This window comes from Esox lucius, chromosome 8 (genome assembly GCF_011004845.1).
Source record: "Esox lucius isolate fEsoLuc1 chromosome 8, fEsoLuc1.pri, whole genome shotgun sequence".
Lineage (NCBI taxonomy): Eukaryota > Metazoa > Chordata > Actinopteri > Esociformes > Esocidae > Esox > Esox lucius.
Window position 1 is genome coordinate 30,421,559 of NC_047576.1, and position 24,744 is coordinate 30,446,302.

The 24,744-nt window shown below is 43.3% G+C and overlaps 1 protein-coding gene across 2 annotated transcripts in view; it reads right to left on the reverse strand.

The window, feature by feature from the left end:
* pde4dip (phosphodiesterase 4D interacting protein) overlaps window positions 1–24,744 on the reverse strand; it is a 78,648-nt gene that overhangs the window by 32,251 nt on the left and 21,653 nt on the right. For both annotated transcript variants that reach the window (XM_010872511.4, XM_010872512.5), the window contains exons 4-9: window positions 10,379–10,489; window positions 6,938–7,014; window positions 5,630–5,753; window positions 5,050–5,219; window positions 4,788–4,902; window positions 2,865–2,918 (exon numbers count right to left, since the gene is read on the reverse strand). In XM_010872511.4, the coding sequence (XP_010870813.4) occupies window positions 2,865–2,918; window positions 4,788–4,902; window positions 5,050–5,219; window positions 5,630–5,753; window positions 6,938–7,014; window positions 10,379–10,489 (651 nt within the window). The remainder of the gene's footprint in view (window positions 1–2,864; window positions 2,919–4,787; window positions 4,903–5,049; window positions 5,220–5,629; window positions 5,754–6,937; window positions 7,015–10,378; window positions 10,490–24,744) is intronic.

Here is a 24,744-nt window from a genome sequence, read left to right on the forward strand (position 1 = left end):
GGCAATATTTGCCCACTCTTCTTTGCTCCAAATCTGTCAGATTGCGAGGACATCTCCTGTACAAAGCCCTCTTCAGAGCACCCCACAGATGTTCAATTGGATTCAGGTCTGGGCTCTGGCTGGGCCATTCCAAAACGTTAATCTGCTTCTGGTGAAGCCATGCTTTTGTGGATTTGGATGTGTGCTTTGGGTCGTTGTTGGGCTGAAAGGTGAACTTTCTCTTCAGCTTGCTAAGGACACCTGAAGGTTTTGTGCCAAAATTGGCTGGAATTTTGAACTGTTCATAATTCCCTCCACCCTGACTAAGGCCCCAGTTCCAGCTGAAGAAAAACAGCCCCAAAGAATCATGCTGCCACCACCATGCTTCACTGTGGGTATGGTGTTCTTTGGGTGATGTGCAGTGTTATTTTTGCGCCAAACATACCTTTTGGAATTATGGCCAAAAAGTTCAACCTTGGTTTCATCAGACCATAACAGAATTTTCCCACATGCTTTTGGGGGATTTGATGTTTTTTTTTTGCAAACTTCAGCTGGGCTTGGATGTTTTTCTTTGTATGAAAAGGCTTCAGTCTTGACACCCTACCCCATTCATATGAAGAATAAGGGAGATTGTTGTCACATGTAGCACACAGCCAGTACTTGCCAGAAAATCCTGCATTTTTCCTTTAATGTTGCTGTAGGCATTTTGGAAGCCTCCCTGACAAGTTTTCTTCTTGTCTTTTCATCAATTTTGGAGGGACGTCCAGTTCTTGTTAATGTTTCTGTTGTGCCATAATTTCTCCACTTGATGATGACTGTCTTCACTCTGTTCTATGGTATATCTAATGCTTTGGAAATTATTTTGTACCCTTCTCCTGACTGATATCGTTCAACAATGAGATCCCTCTGATGTTTTGGAAGCTCTCTGCGGACCATGGCTTGTGCTCTGAGATGCAACTAAGAAAATGTCAGGAAAATCCTACTAGAACAGCTGAACTTTATTTGTGATTAATCAGAGTCACTTTAAATGATGGCAGGTGTGTAATGACTTCTATTTAACATGAGTTTGAATGTGAGTGGTTAATTCTGAACACAGCCATATCTCCAGTTATAAGAGGGTGTCACACCTATGCAACCATGTTATTGTATGGTTTTCATTTTTCCCCCTCGAAAATTTCAGTTTGTTTTTCAATCGAATTGTTCACATTATAGGTCACATTAAAAGTGAAAAAGGTTCTGACATGATTTATTTTTGTCTCATTCTCTATCACAAAAACATGGCATTTTAAGGGGTGTGTAGACCTTTTATTTCAACTGTGTATATATACACTCACCTAAATGATTATTAGGAACACCATACTAATACTGTTTACGTGGCATTGATTCAACAAGGTGCTGAAAGCATTCTTTAGAAATGTTGACCCATATTGATAGGATAGCATCTTGCAGTTGATGGAGATTTGTGGGATGTGCACATCCAGGGCACGAAGCTCCCGTTCCACCACATCCCAAAGATGCTCTATTGGGTTGAGATCTGGTGACTGCGGGGGCCATTTCAGTACAGTGAACTCATTGTCATGTTCAAGAAGCCAATTTGAAATTATTCGAGCTTTGTGACTTGGTGCATTATCCTGTGGGAAGTAGCCATCAGAGGATGGGTACATGGTGGTCATAAAGGGATGGACATGGTCAGAAACATTGCTCAGGTAGGCTGTGGCATTTAAACCATGCCCAATTGGCACTAAGGGGCCTAAAGTGTGCCAAAAAAACATCCCCCGCACCATTACACCACCACCACCAGCCTGCACAGTGGTAACAAGGCATGATGGATCCATGTTCTCATTCTGTTTACGCCAAAATCTGAATGTCTCAACAGAAATCGAGATTCATCAGACCAGGCAACATTCTTCCAGTCTTCAACTGTCCAATTTTGGTGAGCTCGTGCAAATTGTAGCCTCTTTTTCCTATTTGTAGTGGAGATGAGTGGTACCCGGTGGGGTCTTCTGCTGTTGTAGGCCATCCGCCTCAAGGTTGTGCGTGTTGTGGCTTCACAAATGCTTTGCTGCATACCTCGGTTGTAACGAGTGGTTATTTCAGTCAAAGTTCCTCTTCTATCAGCTTGAATCAGTCGGCCCATTCTCCTCTGACCTCTAGCATCAACAAGGCATTTTCGCCGACAGGACTGCCGCATACTGGATGTTTTTCCCTTTTCACACCATTCTTTGTAAACCCTAGAAATGGTTGTGCGTGAAAATCCCAGTAACTAAGCAGATTGTGAAATACTCAGACCGGCCCGCCTGGCACCAACAACCATGCCACGCATCGCTTAAATCAACTTTCTTTCCCATTCTGACATTCAGTTTGGAGTTCAGGAGATTGTCTTGACCAGGACCACACCCCTAAATGCATTGAAGCAACTGCCATGTGATTGGTTGATTAGATAATTGCATTAATGAGAAATTGAACAGGTGTTCCTAATAATCCTTTAGGTGAGTGTATACCTATATTATAGGACAAACCTCAGTGTATAATCACTTACATTTATCATAGCCGAAATCACCTTCAGTGACAATTAGATGGTTACTTTCCCTGAATTTCAAATGAATTCTAATTCTAAATGTTAACATCTTACCAAATATGGAATTGAATTTAGTTAATTTAGATGCTAAATTAAAATGCTCACATAATTTCCATTGATTTTAGAGTATTAGTGGCTACAGACAACTGTTAAAAGAAAACATGGCCATAGATTACAGTTTTTCTTAGCAAATATATAGGGGTGAGGAACCAAATCAAATGGCAAAATAGTTACATTCTCCTTTAAGCAGGTCATCCAGATTCCCATAACCGAGAATACATTATAACAGCACAACTGACCCACGTACCTGCATCTCCTGTTGAACAGGGTTCTTCTCTCGACTCATCTCACCTCGCAACAACTGTAGGCATAAGACAATCAATGTGGTCAGTACGAAACAACTTAACTCGTAATCAACAAAATCTCTTGTTCCTCAGAATACTCTGAAAACTAAAACATGAATAACTGGGTTCCATGATGGTGTGAAGTATTGTGGAAAAAGTCACATTTCCTGAGCGCAGATTTATGTAGATTTCCACTAAAAGGTACTGTAAAATCAACAACATTCTAATATCCAAAATAGCCCCCAAAATAGCCATGGGGGGAGGTAATGTTTTAAATCCTCTATAATGACAGAGGTGCTGAGGTGAGTCCTTTATCATGACTGAGGGGCTGAAGTGTGTTCATCACCATGGAGAGGCTGAGGTGTATTAGCATGAGTTAGCCTTGCGTGACATCCATACAATAGACAACATGTTTAACCCATCTGGAATCAGCCATTCAGGAAGGGGACAGCAGGGGGGGTGGAACACATGATATGTACACTATATGTCCAAAAGTATGGGGACCCCTGACCATCACACCTATATGAGCTGGTTGGACATCCTATTACAAAACCATGGGCAATTATATGGATTTGGCCCACACTTTGCAGCTATAATAGCAGCCCCTTTTTTGGAAAGGTTTCCCACAAGATTTTGGAGTGTCTCTGTGGGAGCATTTGTAAGGTCAGGCACGGATGTTGGACGAGAAGGCCTGGCTCACAATCGCTGATCCAATTCATCCAAAAAGTGTTCAATGGGGTTGAGGTCAGGGCTCTGTGCAGGCCACTGGAATTCCTCCAACCTCGTCAAACCATGTCTTTATGACCCCGCTTTGTGCAGAGGGGCACCGTCATGATGGAACAGGAAAGGGCCTTCCCCAAATTGTTGCCACAAAGTTGGAAACACTCAATTGTCTAAAATGTCTAGCATTAAGATGACCCTCCACTGGAACTAAAGGGCCAAGCCCTAAACCTGAAACACAGCCCCAGATCATTATCCCTCCACCAAACTCTACAGTACAGTATCACTCTAGAGAACGCTTGAAATTGCACATGTTGATGTGAGGCTGGCGTAAAGCTGCTCGGCCATGGAAACCCGTTTCATGAAGCTCCCAACACACGGTTCTTGTGTTGATGTTGCTTCCACAGGCTGTTTGGAACTCTGTGGTGAGTGATGCAACAGATGATGGGTGATTTTACGCACAATGTGCATCAGCCCTCAGAGGCCCCGCTCTGTGAGTTAGCGTGGTCTACCACTTCGTGGGTGGCTGTTGTTGTTCCTAGACTTTTCCACTTCACAATTATAGCACCTACTGTTGACCGAGGCAGATCTAGTAGGACAGAAATTTCACAAACTGACTTGTGGCATCCTATGACTGTGCCATGTTTAAAGTCAATGGGCTCTTCAGTACGAACCATTGTACTGCCAATGTTTCTCTATGGAGATTTCTTGGCTTTGTGCTGGATTTTATGCACCTGTGAGCAATGGGTGTGGCAGAAACACCTGAACTAAAAAATTATTTGGGGTATCCCCATACTTTTGGCCATATAGAGTATGTGTAACCTGTGTCACTGACCAATATTTAAGTAGAAAGCTGAGACCACAGCAGAGTTGGACCATGCGAGCCTGATCAATTATCAGAATCAGTGAAAGAATAAACTAAATGTCCTGAGTAAGTTTCATAGTGTAAATAAGAATTTGTTCTTCATTGTCTTGATTATTAAATAAAGGTAAAATAAATCAATTGTTTTGGCAAGCTGAATTCAGTAGGTTTCTGACTGTGATAATGATGATACACTTTAGGTAATCTGTAAGACAGAGAGAGTGACAGAGAGACTAAGGGATTGTGTCTATGATATACTGTAAACTGTTAAAAAAAAAATAAGGCAAAAAAACAGGACATTCACCTCTGCCTCTCTGTCTTTCCTCTGAAGGGAAGAGGAGAGGTTGTGAACTCTGATCTCCAGCTCTCCAACCCGGCTGCTAAGCAACTTCCTAGCCTCCTTCAGCTCCTCTATCACCCTGAGAAAGAGAGTAAGTGAGACATTTCCTCAGTCTGCTCAGTTGTATAGGCACGTATGACCGGTGGAATGTGAAGACAGGGAGTCTCTGAGAGAAACGACACCTTCACATGCCAGAGGCACCATGGTCGCCAGCTCTCCTGCTTACCTGTCCTTCTCCACCAGGGCATCCTGCTGTAGCCTGGAGCCTGGTGACGCAGTCTTGCCCTCCGCCTCCATCCTCATGGTCATCCCTCTCGCCAGTGCCAAGCAACGTTGGCACTCGGCCCCTGCTAAAGAGGCCATCTTCTCAGCCTCTCCCCGTGCCAGCCGGGCCTCCTAATGATACCAAGGTTGTTTACATGTAAACAGATGTAAAATGCCGGAAAGAGCTGTAGCTAGCGCAGCTTTTGACAGTAGTCCAAATGAGTTGTTTAATGCAGTGGTTTCCAACCTTTTTCAGTTACTGCACCACCGACAGAATTTTGTTTGGCTTGGAGCAGCCCGGAAGTACCTCTAATGTTAATTTCATTAGTAAGCCTATGGTGTCATGAGTGTTTTCAAGTAACCCCCGTGGAATAGGCCAAGTACCCGCAGGGGGCCTAGTAACCCTGGTTGGGAACCACTGGTTTAATGTATGCAATATACTACAGCACACTCTTAATCAATGTGTACAAATGAATGTGCCTGTGTGTGTGTGTGTGTGTGTGTGTGTGTGACGTGACAGTGTGCCAGCGTGAGTGTTATACCTCTTGCAGCAGCTGGACCTTGGTCTCAAGGATCTCGTGCAAATGGCTGATCTCCTGCTGCCGCTCCTCACAACGACGTTGTAGCTCCTTCTCATTCTGATTGGTCAGGCTCTCTGCCGTCGACCTGTCAGTGCACAGAATCACAGTGACAGTATTTAGTCACAGAAATATATAACATCTAGAACGAAACCAGAATTGACCTCTATTTACATACAGTAACAGGCAAACAACCTTTCTGTCTGGACAGTGATATTGTAGATATACTAAAACATAACCCAAGTCTCTGCTGTCTACAGACTAACTGGGCAACAGAGGGAGACCTCTTGAACGTGTCATGTTCCTCTGACAGTTCTTAGTGTCCCTCCATGCTCCACTATCACCACACAACAGTCAAGAGTTAGCCCAGGGCTGCGCTCAACAAAGTGTTGCTCTAACCGCTTTTCCACTTTGGCTCTTATCAGCCAGAGTCTTTTAATAACTCTCATGGCTGTCACGGAGCCACACCGTGTTTATTTATGAATCTTTGAGAGCACCACTTGGCCCTGAGACCAGATTTGAACCACAACAGGCCCACTAGAACGGTTAGTGGATGGACCCGGTTCATTCACTCCTTCAGGGCCCTGATCGAACACTGATTAATTAAGTTGTTAATTCATAGGCTGACTCATGAATTGAAAAAAGGTGCTGATTGGTAGGTGTTTGTTAAATAGTAAAGGAATGCATCCACTAATTAAATAATGTCTGTTTTACAATGAGTGAGTCCCGAAAATAGGTTGTTTTGCTTTAGGAAAGGGCTTTCCTAGGAAAGGGCTTCCTGGTAGAGGGCATAAATTACAGTATTAGGATGCCTGTTTGATCTGGGGAGACGGCATATCTCTAACACTGAGAGACATTTAGGCAGCTGTGCTCTCTATCAATTTGCAAGTGCTGGGGCTCAAATAGTCCCTGGCTCAGCAAAACCTCCCAGAACCCCCAACCCAAACTCCCTCTCACCCCATCTTTCTCTCTCCTCAATCGCTTTATCTATAGTCTAGTCCATCCACCGAGCGACTTCAGGATCAGCCCTCCTGTTCATGCATTCCTCAGGGCTTTCCGACTGTTGTGTTAGGTGAGTGTACATGACAGAGAGAGGCTTAGGGTTAGCGACCAAGACCCACTGCCCTGAGGGCAGCTTTAGTCTGCAGAGCGGACAGCAGGAATCTATCTGAGGCAGCCTGGACAGTAAGACCGTGGTATGAACGTTGAGACCCAATGTAAAGTGAGGAGGCCGCGTTATGACAGCAGAACAACACACGTTAGAGTACTCACAAGGCCTTGTCCAGAATATTCTGTTTCTCTGTGAGCTCCTGCTTTAAGCTCTCCACCTCCACCTTCAACTCAATGTTCTGAAACAAACAGAAGGGCACGTTACACCACAAACCAACAATATTCCATTTATGGGCTGTATGGGCTGTATGATCAATTCAAATAGGATGAACCATGTAACGAACTGTATGTGATTGATTCAGGTCAGCTTCATAATACAGTATACATTCTGACCTATATCTGTTTGCCATGAGCGGTTTAGAAATAGAACAGAGGGATACGAACACCTGTTAGTTCAGTTGACCCACACACCACCCCACCCCCACTCCCCGCCCCAGACCACCCCCAGTCCCCGCCCCAGACAACCCCCAGTCCCCGCCCTAGACCACAGCATTAGGGACAGTTATAACTCCAGGGTAGCAACAGCCCGCTAATGGCTGACTATGGACATAGTAGTGAGGGCTCATTAGACCGTGTCTGATATGTGACACAGTATAAAATAAACATGTTTGAAATTCCTCATAACCTGTAACTGTACCCTGATTAAAGGTCAAAAATACAGTTCTAATAAATAGATATATAAAGAGTTTTTAATACCCACTTTGCAATATACTGTTTTACCCCCTTCGCAATTTTCACAACTGTGTTCTCCCAAAGTTACATATAACCTTATGTATTCATCATGATTGATGCCCTCTAGAATAGAAACCAGAAAAGGAACCAGGCTTGCCTATTTCAGCAGGCCCACAATTAAAAGTGATAAATGCTGTTGTTTTCACTGGATGTCTCCCACGTGACTGGCTGTATCTTTAAGCACAACACCACGGTTCCATGCATTAATTGCCTGTGTCGGTATAGCATCTCGACATTAGATAATTTTGTCACGTATTAACGTCACGCCAAGTTTGAATATTTCGGTAGACACCATTAAGCATTGTGTTAAACTGACTAACGTTTCTTATTAAGTTCACCACAAAAAGCATCTGTGAAATGTATAGCTTTTGACACTGGCCAGTAATAGGCTTACTGGTATCTAACTTACTACTTGCACTTAACGCAGCCAAAGCTATTTCAATGGCGCAAAAGCGTGCATTTTTCTTTCATTCGTGAATGACATTGATACAATTACTATCAATATAGGTGACGATAACTGACTTTTTCGTCAAGTGAAAAGACAAGAGATTCGTGGAAACCCCTACTCTTTTACCTCCCAAGCGGTTTTTATATAGCCTATATTACCCCAAAAAATCATGCAAGGATGTGTACTTCGAAAATCCACTAGAAATAGTCACAACATAACTGTGAACAGCTTTATTTTAAGCTTACTATAACGTAGCTACTGAAGGTTGTAGCCAGCAAAGCTTTTATATAAACGGAACAAATCCTATTGCATCATTTGCTTCAACTGTGATGAGACTCGAACACGGGACCTACTGGTTGCAGAGCCGTGTTTCTAACCACTACGCTGTTTAACAAGGTATAGTCAGTCATTCAGGCTTACGCGGTCCGGCAAAAATGCAAGGAGAAAATGTTTGTACCAAAATAGCACCCACCTTGTCCCTCCAACATATTGAACATCTTTCTCCTCTTTCAAAAACTCAGCAAGATATGTGTCATTTCCTTGTTGTTGTTTTTGGCTTCTATTATCTAAAGAAGCATTAATAATTTGACCTTTTCTCTTTTCATGTAGGTGACATCTTAGAACGTTTCATTCCCATCTACGTCCAAGCTTTGATAAAAATCTATATAATATGTTTTGGTTCCATGTATGATATCTGACTGCAACCCCATCTTGGTGAAACATTATTCGACGCTGACCATTAATAGAAAAGTCCTGGAGGAAAGATTGCTTAATAATGACATGAATATTATCAGTTCTGTTTTATAGGCAATCAGCAAAAAGGTGAATATTTCACAGATAATCAAACATCAGATAATGAAAGGTGCATGTGTGTGTGTGTGTGTGTGTGTGGTTGTGTGTGAGCCTTGAAATCCACCCTATACGGCATGTGTAAAAACCTAAAATCTGACACACACGCATTCATATCCATAAAACCATACACATCACAATTTCATACATAAACCAAAAAACGTCCCACCCTATCCTGTTATTCTGGATGTGATCACACTCAGGTGCTAAAGGCCAGAGTTCCTTCCAACTAACATTATTATGTAGGTCAGTAGGGAGTGTGCCTATAATTATTACTGACCCAAATGAGGTCAGTCAGAAAGGAGCAGATGAATCACGAGTCCCTTCAGATCTGTCAACAGCAATGTGCAAGCCTCAGTTCAGTCAGATTTTGTAGATCCGAAGGGCCATGAAGGTCACTGCACATACTTCCCAGCGGTGTCAACACACGCTACCATATTATGTTAAAAATGCATCGAATTGGTGGTGGTAAAGACTACGTACAATGTACTTGAGAAACAGTAGCTGAGACTCTGGTCTGGAAAGAACAGGCTACGAGATACCTGCTACCGTCAGACTACTGAACAGACTACTAGCTGTCTGCCTTTGACTGATGTCTACACTATGGTCAGAGGAGTGGATTAAAAAGGATACCTGATTGATGTGTCTGAGGTATTTTTTCTCAAGTGTTTTTGGCCAACAGTCCCCTTAGCCAGACAACAGCTGTTACAGTATTACCTTTGCCACGACGACCGGTCAGAACCGGTCTTAACCACATCACCCAGCACTAAGCCCCCTGAGAGAACTGACCAATGCTTCAGGTCTATTTTGACACCTTGAAATACAGTATAACTGTGGGCCCCAGATCTGTAACCTAAGACACTGTGCGCACAGTCACTTTCCCAGCTATGATATGGTCTCTCTCTCCATGACTTTCACAATGACATGTAGTAACCATAAGTGCCCCCTGGGCAATGCAGGTTGTTGTTGTTAATGTAAATGTGTCGTCAGTCAACCACCAAAAGCACCAAAACTGTCCCTTTTATGACCTGTATATCTGCACTGCCTAGTCCCTGAATCACTAATTACTCATTACAGCTATTGTCACATTCTCTTGCATTATTTGATGTAATAACACTCTACAGTCACTATTATCTGTGAGTGTTTAGACATTGCTTTATTTTCAGTTTATAGATTTGTAAAAACATTATTAAATGTGTATCGCTCTGTTTTCAAACATTCTTGTGGCATTGTATTTAGATACAACTAAATTCCTTCCGGGTCAAAAGGAAAGATAAATACAGAGGAAGTCCTTGTTTTTGCTGTGAGCTGTGATTACAGTATTTATTCATTCAACTGTGTGATGAACAGAACTGGACATGAATAACCTAAACCTCACTCTCTCTCTCACTCACTCACTTTCTCTCTCTCTGCACACACAAAGCAAACCAGCACACGAAGCAGTCAATGAAATATCAAAACAGGCCATTCCCTGCAGCTCCTTTCCCACCCCTCCATGCCCCAATGACACTCACCCTCTTGTAGACATCCTTGCTGCTGTCCTCGTACTTCTGCTGTATCCTTTCCTCCAGGAAGTAGATCCGCAGTTTCAGGCTGAAGTTCTCTTTCTTCAGGTCGTTCAGGTGCTGAGAAATAGTGCGATAACCACGGAAACTGTTAGACATGGCGACGGGTTTTTCCCAGAGGGCAACGGTGCCCCCCATTTAGTCCCGCATTGTGACAGAAGACAGACCAAATGAAACGTCATAAACATAAACAATGCAACGCTAAATCTATCTGTAAGACAGTAGCGGCTGTCAAACTGCTGGACGACAACGCTGATGGCAGCCGCGTCCAGAATGAAGTGAGTGACAGTCAAGAACCGAGTGGAGAGCCTGCCCCTTCTCCATCAATGCAGACAAGGGTGTGGGTGAGGGTGGTATCGGCAGTTGGGGGGGGGGGGGGGTTCTGTTTTTAGCATCAGGAAGTTATCCCAGGAATCTGACACGGGCTGGAGAGAGTGGCGAATACAAACCACAGACATGGGTGGTGTGCTTCTGTAACTGACATGAACCCAGGCTGTAGGCCACAGACATGGGTGGTGTGCTACTGTAACTGACATGAACCCAGGCTGTAGGCCACAGACATGGGTGGTGTGCTACTGTAACTGACAGGAACCCAGGCTCTAGGCCACACACATGGTCAGTGTGCTGTTGTAACTGACATGAACCCAGGCTGTAGGCCACACACATGGTCAGTGTGCTGTTGTAACTGACATGAACCCAGGTTCTAAGCCACAGACATGGATGGTGTGTTAATGTAAATGCCAGGGACCCAGGGTGTAGGCCATACACACAATCGGTGTGCTACTCTAATTCACAGGAACCCAGGCTGCAGGCCATAGACATGGGTGGTATGCTACTGTAACTGACAGGAACCCAGGCTGTAGGCCATAGATATGGGTGGTGTGCTTTTGTAAGTGACAGGAACCCAGGCTGTAGGCCTGAGCAACGACTAATCAGCTGTGGCCTGTTTCGTCTGGAACTGCCGTGGAACAGAATAGGTTGCTTCCGAGTTAGGCATCGCACACTGTGCTGGTCTAAGAGACAACTGGCTAGTTAGTTGTCCGCTAGCCCACCCCTCAGCCCTATGCACACCCCACCCCACACTCCCTCCAACAAGACAGCAGCTGCCAAGACACCCGCAATGCTCCACCCCATGTCAGGAGACTTATAGGGAGCAAATGCAAAATGTTCCAAAGGACCCAGAAGTGCAGAGCCCCCGCTGTAACTGTCATGAGTGTACGGTATCTGCAGAGCTGCTAAATGAGAAACAAATATCAACACTTGAGAACCTTGACAACCGTTGAGCAACCATTATGCCGTGTTACCAAGGGGGGGTGCTAGAGCTCCACTCTCCTGCTACATTCACCTGAGTTAGTAGAAACACTAAACTCTGTCTGGACCAGAGAATACTGTACTGATCTCTGGCTATTTTTAGGAGTTAGTCGGCTCTGGCTGTTGCTGTGGAATTTCAGACGGGGAACTGGGAAATGGTGCTGAGTCGAGCAGAGGGACTAATGACTGAGTTACAAAGACAATACAACCGATTACCACACACACAAACATATATGTAAGCCTGCACATACACACAGTTAGAGACTAACTAGTTAATAAAAGGTAGACGATACTAAGATTAAAGAAACAGAACCGCAAAGGCCAGACCAGTGACAGACTAGCTGAGACACAAACAGGTCAGAGACTGATAATCATGTGACAAGCATATTATAGTTTAAAATAGAGAACCCTAGGCAAGTCCGCCCATTACCATCAATACATATTATTCCAATGTACTGAACTGGCTACAGCAGAGCTGGAGAAAACACCAGGTCATCCATTAAACATTACAACCCAGTGATGCCGCATTCAGGACAGATTATTTAATTGAATGGCAAACTAGCTGCATTTAAAATTAAATAATTCCCATTCTCTCTCTCTCTCTCTCTCTATGCCCTTTTTCCAGGTCTGCTCATAGTCTAGTGACACCAGTACACCCAGATATTCTCCAGATTTACATACAAATGTGTAAACTGTACCCCACTGGTTTTTATTAGTGGGGTGTATCTATCTAACTCTCTGTTATTATCATCCAACTGAATTAATGCTGTGCAGATAAATATCTGGCTTGTGAAAGGCTCCTACGTCACACGAGCCACAACTCATCGACATTTTCCAGTGGTGATGTCCTAGCGTCAAGCGGTGCCGAGGCGGCGTCCCGTTAACCCACGCTCATTTGCATTTCCCATAGACCGCTGTTGTGTTTCCATGGTGCCCCTTGTCAAAGGCAGTCATAACAGTTTACCAACCCCTTTCTACTGTTTCATCCATGTGTCAGAAGAGGTTTGGGGAACAGCACTCAGAAAGTAAGAGGCAGGAGGTCGTCTTCCACACGACCAACCGCAGGTAATAAGAGGTCAATTATGCCAGCTAGATAGTTTCCAGCTTCAGTCGTTGGCAAGGCCTGGACCATAATACAGAAACAAGGCCTAGAAACTAGGACAGACTTAAGGCCTAAAACATAGGTTTGATTTAAAGCCTGGACCACAGAACTGACTCAAGGCCTGGATCATAGGACTGACTCAAGGCCTAGACGATAGGACTGACTCAAGGCTTGAACCATAGGACTGACTCAAAGCTTGGACCATAGGACTGACTCAAGGACTGGACCATAGGACTGACTCAAGGCTTGAACCATAGTACTGACCCAAGGCTTGGACTATAGGACTGACTCAAGGCCTAGACAATAGGACTGACTCAAGGCTTGAACCATAGGACTGACCCAAGGCTTGGACCATAGGAGTGACTCAAGGACTGGACCATAGGACTGACTCAAGGCTTGAACCATAGTACTGACCCAAGGCTTGGACTATAGGACTGACTCAAGGCCTAGAAAATAGGACTGACTCAAGGCTTGAACCATAGGACTGACTCAAGGTCTAGACAATAGAACTGACTCAAGGCTTGGACCATGGGACTGACTCAAGGCTTGGACCATAGGACTGACTCAAGGCCTGGACCATAGGACTGACTCAAGGCTTGAACCATTGGACTGACTCAAAGCTTGGACAATAGGACTGACTCAAAGCTTGGACAATAGGACTGACTCAAGGCTTGAACAATAGGACTGACTCAAGGTCTAGACAATAGGACTGACTCAAGGCTTGAACCATAGGACTGACTCAAGGCCTGGATCATAGGACTGACTCAATGCTTGCACCATAAGACTGATTCAAGGCTTGGACCATAGGACTGACTCAAGGCTTGGACCATAGAACTGACACAAGGCCTGGACCATAGGACTGACACAAGGCCTGGACCATAGGACTGACATAAGGCCTGGACCATAGGACTGACACAAGGCCTGGACCATGGGACTGACTCAAGGCCTGGACCATGGGACTGACTCAAGGCCTGGACCATAGGACTGACTCAAGGTCTGGACCATAGGACTGACTCAAAGCCTGGACCATGGGACTGACTCAAGGCCTGGACCATGGGACTGACTCAAGGCCTGGACCATAGGACTGACACAAGGCCTGGACCATGGGACTGATTGAGATGTTAACAAGGCTTGCAACGGGCCAAGAGGACCCAACGCTACTGTTCCCTTCACTGGAGAGACTGGAGAGAAAATAGATTGGCGCGTGTACCTGAACGCACACTGAATAAAGTCACACAGAAAACTGAGAGAGGATGTTTAGTCTATGGACACTTCTCACTTCAAATCCTTATGATAGGATTTCTGTTTCATGTTCATTTTGTATTTGGGTCCTTGAAAAGCATATTTGGGTCCTTGAAAAGCGCTATATAAATAAAAAGCATTATTATAAAAGAACAGTCTGATGGCATTTTTTCCACTGTCAGTGATATACATGGGCCTACTATATGTCCTAAGGTATTAATTGAGTAACAAGAAAAACTTGTGGGACTGTTCTCACACCCTTTCATTACAAGCAACAATTAATAAAAACATCAGTTAATCACATCACGCAATGATTCATAAAATGTTTATTATATCATTGTTTAACAACCAAGTAAAACAAATCTTATTACTTTTCTATTTGAAGGCATTCATCCAATCCCATAGTTAGTACTTTCACCACAAGTCCCATAGATTCATTCAAAAACGGCCCTTACAAGCATGAACATGCCAAAGTTCTATGTGTGTAGCCTGTTTAAAAGGTTTTGCTGTATCAAGGAAACCAAAAACCAAGGCAACTGACTTCATGTTGGTGATCTGCTGTCTGTTTACTGTGATGTAAAGCAGGGCTGCCAACCCTCCCACACTGGCCGTGAGACACACACACAGCAAAAACATAGTTTTCCTACATTGTCCCAGTGTTAATGTTTCAACTATGCCTCCACACAGTGAACCAAATGTTTCATTGAGGGAGGGGAATCTATTAAAAAATTAGTTTGGTTGGGTGAAGGAGCAAATTTAGTCTGCCGTGTTGTATGAACCAGATGTCATCATCTGTTAAATTTATTTGGTCTTATTCTATAAATATACTAATTACGGTACTTACTGTACCTCTGCAATAGCATTACTGTTAAAAAACATAGGCTTACTTTTGATTATTTTACTTCTTACCAATTCTGCTGTTTTATTAAGGCTATTTCAAATTTAATATTTTCTTTTATTTATTGGCAAGGGTGCCCTAAAGACATGTAAAAGAAAGAAAACAATTGAAAACATATCAAATAAAAACATAAGAATATTGAAATATGGCAAAAAGGAAGGACAACAGCACGGATTAAAAAACAAATACAACAAAATAAGATAAATCAGATATGCTAGAAGTTAATACAAGATGGCTTTGTAGACTAACAAAATAGCATATTTTATATTTTCTTACATACTCAATATTTTCATATAAAATACAATTATTTGAGCTAAAACTTAGACCTGAGATAAAATGAAGAGCACAGCTATATACAGCATTTAATGGGTTTAAAGTAGTAACTGAGTGCATATAAATGTTATCTCCAAATATCCCCAAATCTAAAACTGACATAAAAGAAACCTGGACAAATTTATATCTACAGCTCCGGAAAAAGAGACCACTGCACCTTTTTCTTTCCTTTCCAAAAAAGTTGTGTGAGGAAAAGAAGTGTTTGTGGTCTCTTAATTTTTTCCAGAGCTGTATTCTCAAATGATGGTCAACCTCTATTTCTGTAATAGAAACCAATCTTAAACTTCAGCTTACTAACTAATTTAGCAACATGTTTTAAATGACAGCTTATTGTCAAGGCAAAAAATATTTCTATGAAGGAGCAGGTTCAATGTGTGACCTGTTTAATTAAGTAATCTTTAAGATGCAGTAATGATTTCTGCAGTGCTTGAAAATCAGATTGTAGGCAAAAAGGCCTGGTTGACAGAAAGAGTACATAAGTGTATAATTCGCATTTGTTTACAGATTTCTTCCACGATTCTCTATATATAAAGTGAACAGAAGAAGTCCCAAAATCGAACCATGAGGTACCGCTTTTATACACTTTATGAGATTATGATTTTACACCATATATCATTATACCCTGGGTTCTACCAATAGTGGTTAATTATTGAACCAATCCAAAGTCTTTACATCAAAGCCTAGTAAGGACAGTTTGATCAACAAAATTGAGCTTTTGACAGGTCAACAAATAAAGCAGCACACCTCATTTAACCATTCATGACAATATAATTTCTCACTGTTGCTATGGCAGTGACAGCACTGGCATGTCCTAAAACCTAACTAATGTGTATCTTAAATACAATTCTCAATTAAAAAAAGCACAACGTTGCATATATACCAGAGATTCAAGAATATAGGCAGGAAAGCCTTGAGATGCGATAGTTGTGGAGTGAAAACATGCTGCTTTTCATGTGTTAAGAATATTTCCAGATACCAATGTTGCATTGAATATATGGGATATTGGGTATGAAATAAGTGAAGCAGCAAACTTAAATAATCTAGGTTCTAAAAGATCTGCCCCTATAGATTGTCAAAAGTGCAAATAAGGCTTCACAGACTTTATTTCAGAATCACTGTAAAGAGAAACATTAATTGAAGATCCCCCATCAACATCCAGTACATTTTCATATTGAGTATCATTGATCAAATAAATGACAAATAAATAATTAGTCTGCCTCTAAGCTGTTTCAAGTGAGCTAGCCTATCTACTATCTTATTGAAGATATTTGGGAAGTGGCTTAGGGGATTGTGATTCTCAGGATGCAGAAAATGTCACTGAAATAAAGATCATGTGAAAAGGCCTGTTCATTCAAATATTTAAATATTTTATTTTGTTAAGGCCCGTAAGCTGTACTGCAATTCCCCTTGCCTAAAAAACATCCTGTTCTGTGATTGAATAATTGTGCACAAACTGCTAGGGAAGCACAGCAGGCAGAATTGCAAATGTCCTTGCCAGTGTACATTAGAGTGTACAGTAGAGTGTACAGTAGAGTGTACAGTAGAGGGTACAGTAGAGGGTACAGTAGAGGGTACATTAGAGTGTATAGTAGAGGGTACAGTAGAGGGTACAGTAGAGGGCACAGTAGAGGGCACAGTAGAGGGTACATTAGAGTGTATAGTAGAGTGTACAGTAGAGGGTACAGTAGAGTGTACAGTAGAGGGCATAGGAGAGTGTACAGTAGAGGGTACAGTAGAGGGTACAGTAGAGGGTACAGTAGAGTGTATAGTAGAGTGTACAGTAGAGGGTACATTAGAGTGTACAGTAGACGGTACAGTAGAGTGTATAGTAGAGTGTACAGTAGAGCAAAATGATGCCAAGCTCATGGAAATCAGCCCTAACCACCTGAAATCATTTTAGCCCCAGTATTTAAGAATGGGAGAGGAGCTCTGGGCAGCCCTCAATCAGTATTGGTCAGTCACAACTTCAATCGGTCCGTTGCCATTTTACAAAAAGGATGTTACAGGCAGGGTCAGGAGTGGACATCACCAGCCAGTTTTTACTCATTCCCTCTCCCATCAAGCATCACACTCCCTCCTCCCTCACTAGCTCCATTCCATCTGCCTCTCTCTCTTTCGCTACCCCCTCTATGTCTCTCTCGCTCCATCTCTCGCTCCATCTCTCTCTCCATCTCTCCATCTATCTCATTCTATACAGAACACTCTCTCTCTCTAACCTCTCGGTCTAATTCATCCCTGATGTGGTGGCAGAGGAGGCTGCCAGTGGTATGTGAGGGGAGGATGGAGGAGTTAAATGGCAGTGGTGGTTGGGGGTACGATGGGATCTTTCCCAGTGCCAGCCACCCATCAGGGGTATATACTGTAGTACTGAAAGAGAGGAGGTGGAAATCACTTTCCAACCTGACTGCCAACCCCACTGGGTTCCAGAAAGAGCTTCATCCCCCTCCCTTTCCCCCAAAACGGCCCGACCAAACGCAAACTCATACACTGATGCCCACAACCCCTGCAACACACCACCTATAGCTTTCCACACACACACACACACACTCACACGCACACACCCGCACACCCACACGTTTACATTTATTACCCATTCATCCCTCCTCGACTCTCCACAGGCCCTCTAGCACAGCCCACACCCCGCCTGCCTTGTGCTCCACAGGGCTGGTCGAGGGCAGGGCCCAGCAGTAGTGGAAAAGACTGGATCACAAAAGAGCCGACTGCAGTGTTTGGTAACAGGCATCTCCGCGTTTCCATGGGTATTGAAAGCATTTATACATCTGCTGTTTGGGCTTAATGACGCCAAGAAAAAAATAGGGATAAAATAAAACAGGATTTATAAAACCCTAGAAAACACAAACACTCGGCCTAGACATGCGGTTAGACCAGTCCTGTGGAGCTAGTTCATACGACCCGAGGATGACTTGGATGAAGAGGCTATCATTCGCTCTGGGTTGTTGGAACGCGAGGCTGATGTCATGTATTTTGTGGGGGGAACAGAGTGCTTGATAGTGTAACTGATGCAGGGGTGCCTGGTCTCAAAGCATCATGTATCTTACAGGATATTAGCCTACTGGGTGTAATCAACAAGAGGAGAACTCTACCTCTCTGTCGACGCCATATTAACCTCTCGCTCTGTATCAACCCCCCCCCCCCCCGCTAAGGACTGGATGGAAATGAAGCATCCCAGACCGTACCGTTTACTGGACGGGTGACTTTATAAACTGGAACCTAATCTGAACTCTTGGGGCTTTCTTTGGACTGGGATCAGATGTTCCAGCGCCGGTCGTCCTGACCCAGGCTGTCTGTGATACCCAACCACCGGAAGTGAGGCCTTTTGCGGGGCTGGGCTGTGACGGATGATCCCTAGCCTGGAGCTCTGGTAAAAAGTGCAGAATGATACTCCCAGAGAGAGCAGCAGGGTCCTGGCTCAAGCAGCTGATCAGGCTAACACTTAGGCCGCGGCATGGGCTGCTGGGTAGGGACCAGTGACGAATGGAGCTCTGTCAGCTCAGCTGTGGGAGAACGGGCCCTGTCGGTCTGCATCAGTCTGTATGTCTGGTTTGCTTTCTCATCTTTCAAATATTATATTAAGGATGATTTCTATTCCTCTCACACCATTAAAAAGATTAAAGAGACAACAAGAGATGTAAGTGTGTCTATGGAGGGTGTGTGTGTGTGTCCTTGGAGGTTATGTGTGTCCTTGGAGGGGGTGTGTGTGTGTTTAGGTGTGTGTGTCCTTGGAGGGTGTGTGTGTTTCTAGGTGTGTGTGTCCTTGGAGTGTGTGTGTGTGTGTTTAGAGAGGGGACGTCTGTGCACATGTGAGTGTTTGTGTGTATGAGAGAGAAAAAAAGGAGGAAAGAGAGAGACACATTGAGACCAACATTAATCTGGACACAGATTTGAACCATCATTCTATTTTTTACTGCTCTCTCCATCCACTCTCCCCATTCATGCCTGTGACTGCAGTGAGTCAGCCAGACAGGAAATTACCTCATGTAGCAGGAAGGGAAGAGGGGGTAGGGGAAGGCACTCAGAATCCTCAGAATCAATGCTAAGATGAAATCAGATAGGTATTTGTGATTGGGGGATAGGGTTAGGAGGAGGTGGGTGACAGGGACAAAGCCAAGCACCACTCCATTAAGTCTCGTAGGGTGTTGGGCAGGGAGGGGCCCGAAGTTGAAATTGTTACTTCCACATTGATCACACTTGTAGAACAAACGGATTAAGTCGGTGTACTTCAGACGTTTAAGACAAAATATTTCTTCATCGAGAAACTATTGAGCAAATCAATACAATAAAAACATATTTACACATTAGACATATTCCATTCAAAAACAAAATGTCTGCATTAGTAAATGGCACTCTCTAATGTAGAGGAATCCCCTTAAGAGTCATTTTGGCTGAACTGAGTTCAACTGGGAGTGATTAGGCGGCCATGTCGTGTCAGTGATCCAGGTGATATTATCATTACTAATGTGGACTCATCACTATGGTTGCTCACATCGCTTCCCCTTCTCTTTTCCTACAAGATCACAGATCAGAACTTTAAAGAGGCCGACATGCCGTAGCCATCCTGCGCCTCTAACCTTTCAGACAACCTCCATCACACCCCAGCATAGTCATCTATAATATATGAAACACTTTCTCATCCACCCTCACTACTGTCACTTCAATCAATAGCTTCCTGTTCGCAGTCCACAAATGAACCCCACGTCCTACTGACCCTCCCACTCTAAACACCTCACTCCAGATCCCCTGACTCTCAACTGGGAGGCAAGTTCAGAGAGAGAGGAACGGAGGGAGAGACAATCAAAAAGGAGGAAGATGAGGTAAGAAGGTAAATAAGAGAGGGAAAGGCAGAGAGGGTGTATGGGCGGGCCCAACAGAGACTGCCTAATGAATGTTCCACTTGGACAAGAGAGAGAGATGAGCTAACCCCATGTATTTATATGCTGCTGTGCTTTGCTGTCTACTGTTCGCTGACCGTTCTGACTAGAAAAGGCTTGATTTGTGCTGAAGCGTCAGGAAATAATTCCACTAAGCTACTCTTTCACAAGGTCGTCTTTCTGCTAAGTGTAAGGGGCCCAAACAGGATTGCCATAATTACAAGGTTAACACTTCCACATGTATATTGCCCTCGGTAAGTTTTGGGTGAGTGAAGCATTGTTTCTGAATCAGCATTGTTTTGGATCACTACTACAAACCTTTGGGTTTTGACTATAAGACCAATACTAATAGTGATCAAACTAAACATCCTCAGCTTTTGTTTTGGTGTACAACCCCGTTTCCAAAAAGGGGTTTGTAAATTGCAAATAAAAACAGAATGCAATGTTGTGCAAAACATGAATCCCTGTATTTAATTGGAAATAGTACAAAGACTGAGAAATGCTATTGTTTCTGGAAAAGTACATGCCCATTTTAGCACCCAGACTCTTTTACTGCAGAGCTATACTGTTGTAATCCATGCAGAATGTTGTTTGGCATTGTCTTGCGGAAAAAAGCAAGGCCTTCCCTGAAAAAGATGTAATCTGAATGGCAGCATATGTTGCTCCAAAACCTGTATATATTGCTCACCATTAATGGTGCCTTCACAGATGTGCAAGTCACCCATGCCATGTGCACTAATGCACCCCCATACCATCACGAATGCTGGCTTTTGAACTGTGCGCTAACAAGAAGCCGGATGGTCTCTCTCTTTAGTCTGGAGGACGTGGCATACAGGTTTTGGAGCAACATATGCTGCCATCCAGACAATGTCTTTTTGAGGGAAGGCCTTGTTTATTTCAGCAAAACAATGCCAAACCACATTCTACACGTATTACAAAAGCATGGCTCTGTAGTAAAAGAGTCTGGGTGCTAAACCAGCCTGTAGTCCAGACCTGTAGTCCACACCTGTCACACACTGAAAATATTTGGTGCATTATGAAACGAAAAGTACGACAAAGGGACCCCTAACTGTTGAGCAACTGAAATCCAATACCAAGCAAGAATGGGAAAATATTTAACTTTCTAAACTACAGCAATTGGTCTCCTCAGTTCTGTTTTTATTTGAATTTAACGCAGCGTCCCAGGTTTTTTGGACACAGGGTATATATACATATACATATTTATATATATATATATATACACATATATACATATATATATATATATATATATATATAGAGAGAGAGAGAGAGAGAGGGAGAGAGAGAGAGAGAGAGAATGACAGAGAGAGAGAGAGAGAGAGAGAGAGAGAGTTGTTTTCACAAAATAAACTTTGTTATATAATACAATTTCAAATAAAATTTATTGCAAACCGTTTCCAATAATCAACAAGGTTGTGAAATTACATCTTACGGTAAGGATTCCACAACCATAAAACACAAATAATTATAGACTTTTTAAAATCAACATATGAACCTGCAAGTTCTGCAATAATCACTCTTTCGCCTTAAAGTATGTCTATGAAAATATCAGTTTTGTTACATATTTTACCAGAACCGTGCATAATGCACATCAACTAATATAGACCAATTTCTGGTAAAAAGCATGCATTTCTTGTTACTGTCTGCTTTGTGGAAAAGTGCAGCTATTCCCAGAGCCATATTTCACAGGGTAAATCTGTCTCTGATTCTGTGTGTTTATGGAGGGTCTAAATTATGGTATTGAGTTCTCTCCGACCCAAACCACTGCCAACTGTCATGAACCCTCCCACTGGCGGCTTTTGTCTCTCGCAGACGTGTAACCCAATCTCCCTCCTAGTTTCTCTACCCGCTTGAATACATCTTGGCCGAACAGGGAGAACAGTCTTGAAAAAAACAAACAAACTGAGGGAACAAAGCGACGTCTTTTTCGGCCCAAATACAAAGCCGAGGGAGGAAATGCTGCCGGCAGAACAGTTTTGTGAATGAAACCCAGCTGACAAACAGAGAGGGATTGGGGGCCTGGGCTATGAACCTCAAGTATGTGTGAGTTTGAAAGTGTGTGTGTGTGTATGTGTGTGAGACTGTGGTTGAACACGGCCATTACATACATCACAAACCGCATAGAAACATTGCTTCTCACAGTAAAATGCAGTGCCCATTAAGACCAAGAGATGGCAACATGAGAACGGCCATGACAGGTGGTAGTGTATGGTGGCATATGTTGAGTTGGCCCTGTAATTCGCGAGCTAAACAAACATGTTTACACCATAAACACCTTCTCTGACGAACGCACACTATCACGACGTGCGTGGCTGGCACCATGTTTGGCGAAAAACGAGGGTTGTAACACGTGGAGCCGTGATGAGAACGTCTGGCATCTGGCCTGTATGCGTTTGTGTGTCTGACATACATGTAATTAGCATGCGGTATATTACAGTGTGGAAGGTAATGTGGTAGTCGAAACACAGATGTCGGATTGGTCAAGGATGTTTGCAGGAAGGAATAGAAGATGCCTGTGATGTAATTGTGTTCTTTTCATTCTTTGACATGATGCCAAAGGCTAATTTCCATTTTTGGATTAAGTCTAAATATTCCGCTCTGTTCTATTCTGAAGTGCAATGAATGGACACGTGTCTGGAAGTCCGGTACAGAGTGGATCTGGTGTATCTCTGTATCTGCGTTTGCTCGTGCGCTTGTGTGTGTGTGTATGTGAATGGGTGTGTGCGTGTGTGAATGTGTGTGTGTGTGTGTGTGTGCTGGAGCCGTGGTCTCCTTTGTTGTCCATGGATAGAAATCAAACTGCCAGAGACCTGAGCTTGAGGCCCCAGTGCAATGAACCATCAGTTGGCAGGATGGGACTGTAACCTTCTGTATAATGGAGGCAGGTACAGTGTGTTAAGAGGCAGATTTTCTTCTGGCCCTATTTTCCGTAAAGGACACTAACTAAAGTGTATGCGCCGACACGTCACCATAGCATTTAATAAAATAAAAACAAATTTGTTGTTAGGTGGGGTAAACGCTGTCCAGGTGGCTGGTACAATAAATGCGAGGACATCCGTTCCCATCCTAGGGTACATCCCTATCTCATCTGACAGCGTGTTCACTAACATCAAGCCTCTCCTTGGCCACTCTGTGAGCGTGTTCACTAACATCAAGCCTCTCTTGGTTGCTCTGTGAGCATGTTCACTAACATCAAGCCTCTCCTTGGCCACTCTGTGAGCGTGTTCACTAACATCAAGCCTCTTTTAGGCCGCTCTGTGAGCGTGTTCACTAACATCAAGCCTCTCTTGGCTGCACTGTGAGCGTATTCACTAACATCAAGCCTCTCTTGGCCGCACTGTGAGCGTGTTCACTAACATCAAGCCTCTCTTGGCCGCTCTGTGAGCGTGTTCACTAACATCAAGCCTCTCTTTGGCCGCTCTGTGAGAGTGTTCACTAACATCAAGCCTCTCTTGGCCGCTCTGTAACATCAAGCCTCTCTTGGTCGCACTGTGCCATCTAAATAACCAACTAATTCCAAAGATGGCACTTTAAGAAAATGGAACTAAAGATAACAGTTTATCATGGCCTATATACTGCTTTCAGAGTGAGAATTTAAATCTCAAATCGAGTTGGAAAACAGTTCAATTCTTTCATTTAAAACATCCGGTCTCGCAGACAAGACGACATGACATCATCACATTCTGTTACTCACAGTTACCTGTGTTTTTGCCAGCAATTTTTTTCATACTGTGTCGGTAAGGGTTTTCTGAATCAGCCTATATAAGGCATTCATGAATTGCATAGCAAGGACCCACAGTATTGCTGTGTTTTGTCTAAGTAAAAGGTTTTGAAAACCACAGAAACCATAATAACTAAAAGTAATACAAAAAAGCCTGGGGAATATGCTGGTCTTCACTGTTTTCAGCTGTTTTTGTTTTTATGTACAGTGACATGCATTATAATAAAGGCCCTTCTCACTGTAATCTCAAAGCCTTTTTCATCTTTTTGGGGATAGATCCTCAAACTCATTTTCAAGTACAAATCATAATTTAAAGAACAGAGAAGGGCACAGCCTTCTGAGAGTTTTAATCAAGCTCATTTGTGAAACCTCTGGTCCACTAATGTGGTGTCAAAGCAAATGTTAGATTCCGTATGTTGCTACCTGTCTACCATACGATAAAAAGATCACAGACACGGAGGATATTGCCCACACTAAACAGTTCAAGACTTTGAGTGTTTGGAATGTTCCAGAATGGATGGTTTGAAAAACATTTGGATGGCACAAATCATTTCAACTAAGAGCCACTAACAGGATTGTATCCAAAAACAGCCTGCTGTAGAATGTCTCAGTTTCAACCATACAAGACCTATTCAGTCTGTACATTTATTTGGTACAAAACATGTAAACGTTTGGGAACGTGGCCATGTCTGTGTTTATTCCTGGTACATGGCTTCATCCTGCTGGGAAGTAATCTCTGGGGAAAGATTCTCCTACTTATATTCATCCTACCCTTTCCTGACAAATTAAATAAGCAGT